The following is a 2,188-nucleotide window of genomic DNA, read 5'->3' as shown; positions in this document are numbered from 1 at the left end:
TACAGATCACCTGTAAAACATTTTAATAAATTAATCGATCATAATTAAAACAACTGGAGACTGAGAACAAACTGACATATGGGTCTGATCACTTTTTTAATGAACTGACATCATTCCAGACAGGATGTTAGTGTGTCTGTGACTTCCTGTACGGACTGAAGGCTGCTGGAAACTGTCGGGAAACTGTCCGACTTCACCGCAACTTTTTGTCACCGCCCCCCGCTGCGGCCGCCTGCTCTCGTCTACTTTCCAGGCGAGGCGTAGTTCATCTCCAACGAGCCTAATGTTACTCAAAGGGAAAGCGGTGTTACGCAAACAGGAAGTAATCAGGAAGTAATGTTACTCAAACAGGAAGTAATGCTACTTTTAGGGAAAGCGGTGTTATGCAAACAGGAAGTAATTTTGCTCAAACAGGAAGTGATGTTAATCGAATGGGAAGTAATGTTACTCAAACAAGAAGTAATTTTGCTCAAACAGGAAGTGATGTTAATCGAATGGAAAGTGGTGTTACTCAAACAGGAAGTAATTTTGCTCAAACAGGAAGTGATGTTAATCGAATGGAAAGTGGTGTTAATCAAACAGGAAGTAATTTTGCTCAAACAGGAAGTGATGTTAATCGAATGGAAAGTGGTGTTACTCAAACAGGAAGTAATTTTGCTCAAACAGGAAGTGATGTTAATCGAATGGGAAGTGATGTAACTCCAACAGGAAGTAATGTTACTCAAATGGGAGGTAATGTTACTCGAACAGGAAGTAATGTTACTCAAATGGGAGGTAATGTTACTCGAACAGGAAGTAATGTTACTCAAGTGGGAAGTAATCTTGCTCAAACAGGAAGTGATGTCACTCAAACAGGAGTACAGTGGTGGAAGAAGTATTCAGATCCTTTTATTGAGCGAGTACTGATACCACACTGTAAAAAATACTCTGTAGTAAAAGTCATGCTTTGAAACATGACTTCAGTCAAAGTGTGTGAGAACGATCAGGAAAATATTTACAAGCTGAAAGTAAAAATACTTCATGCAGAATATTTTCATGTGTTTAATAAATAAACAAAGTGTGTTCTTCATTTATAAAGTTAAACTAAAGTTATGAAACAGCGGTGGTGGAGTAGAAGAAGAAGAAAGTGGCGTCAAGTAAAGTAAATGTACCTCCACCTTGTATGTCAGCACAGTACTCGAGTAAATGTACTTAGTTACATTCCAGCACTGCTCAAACAGGAGTTGTTGTCGTACCTCAGCAGGAGGGAGGGAGGTTGAACTCCTGCTCTTCCTGAAGCTGAGCCCCTCCATCTTCACTTCCTCCTCCTCCTCCTCTTCTTCTTCTCCTTCCCTTCTCCCTTTCTCCTCCTCATCCTCATCTTCCTCACCACAGCAGCACCTCCTCACCCACCTCCCGGCCTCCGTCACCCACCGGGACACGTCCTCCATCTTATCCTCCTTCTTTACTCCTCTTCCTCCTCCTCTCTGTGTCTCATATGACTCACATGGTTCAGGACGAGCAAACAGGGTCCCATGACTGTCTCTGTCTCAGTCCACAACAACAGAGTCCTTTCAGCACAGTGAGTGTGTGCTACCCCTCAGAGGCCACAGTCAGGAACCACAGCGCTCACCCAACTTCATTCATTCATCTTCTAACCGCTTCATCCTCTCACCAAACTTATTTCTTGTAATTCATTATTATAGTGTTTTGTTGAGTTTAATAAACTTCATGCAATTTCAAAAGAAAAGTTCTTGTGTGTCAGAATTTATGGTGATTTTTTGTGTTGTTTATTGTAGTTTTTATTTTTTAAACTTTATCACGTACAATTTTTATTCTAATTTATTCTATTGTCATTTTGTTTATGTCGTTATTAATTCAGCCTAGAGTTCATTATATCTGTTTAATACAAAATGTATTTGTATCAAATTAGGTTGTCATTATTTAATCAGCTTACTGCTTTATTTTTGTGTAAATAATTAAAATGCACTGTTCGTCATACTGATCGTGTTTCTTAAATAATTGTATATTTTATTTTTATTTTTTATCAATCAATCAATCAATTTTATTTATAAAGCCCAATATCACAAATCACAATTTGCCTCACAGGGCTTTACAGCATACGACATCCCTCTGTCCTTATGACCCTCACAGCTGATCAGGAAAAACTCCCCAAAAAACCCTTTAACGGGGGAAAAAAACGGTAGAA

At 39.1% G+C, this 2,188-nt stretch overlaps 1 protein-coding gene across 1 annotated transcript in view; it reads right to left on the bottom strand.

Annotated features, from left to right (window-relative positions):
• cdk15 (cyclin-dependent kinase 15) overlaps positions 1-1,757 on the bottom strand; it is a 9,751-nt gene extending 7,994 nt beyond the window's left edge. The window contains exon 1 of the mRNA XM_050066319.1: positions 1,236-1,757. Coding sequence (XP_049922276.1) covers positions 1,236-1,430 — 195 coding nt within the window. The 5' untranslated portion in view covers positions 1,431-1,757. The remainder of the gene's footprint in view (positions 1-1,235) is intronic.
• Between the last annotated feature and the right edge of the window lie 431 nt (positions 1,758-2,188).

The sequence above is a fragment of the Epinephelus moara genome, chromosome 16 (assembly GCF_006386435.1).
Source record: "Epinephelus moara isolate mb chromosome 16, YSFRI_EMoa_1.0, whole genome shotgun sequence".
Taxonomy (NCBI): domain Eukaryota; kingdom Metazoa; phylum Chordata; class Actinopteri; order Perciformes; family Serranidae; genus Epinephelus; species Epinephelus moara.
Note: the sequence above shows the minus strand (reverse complement) of the source record. Positions and strands in the feature narration are given on the sequence as shown.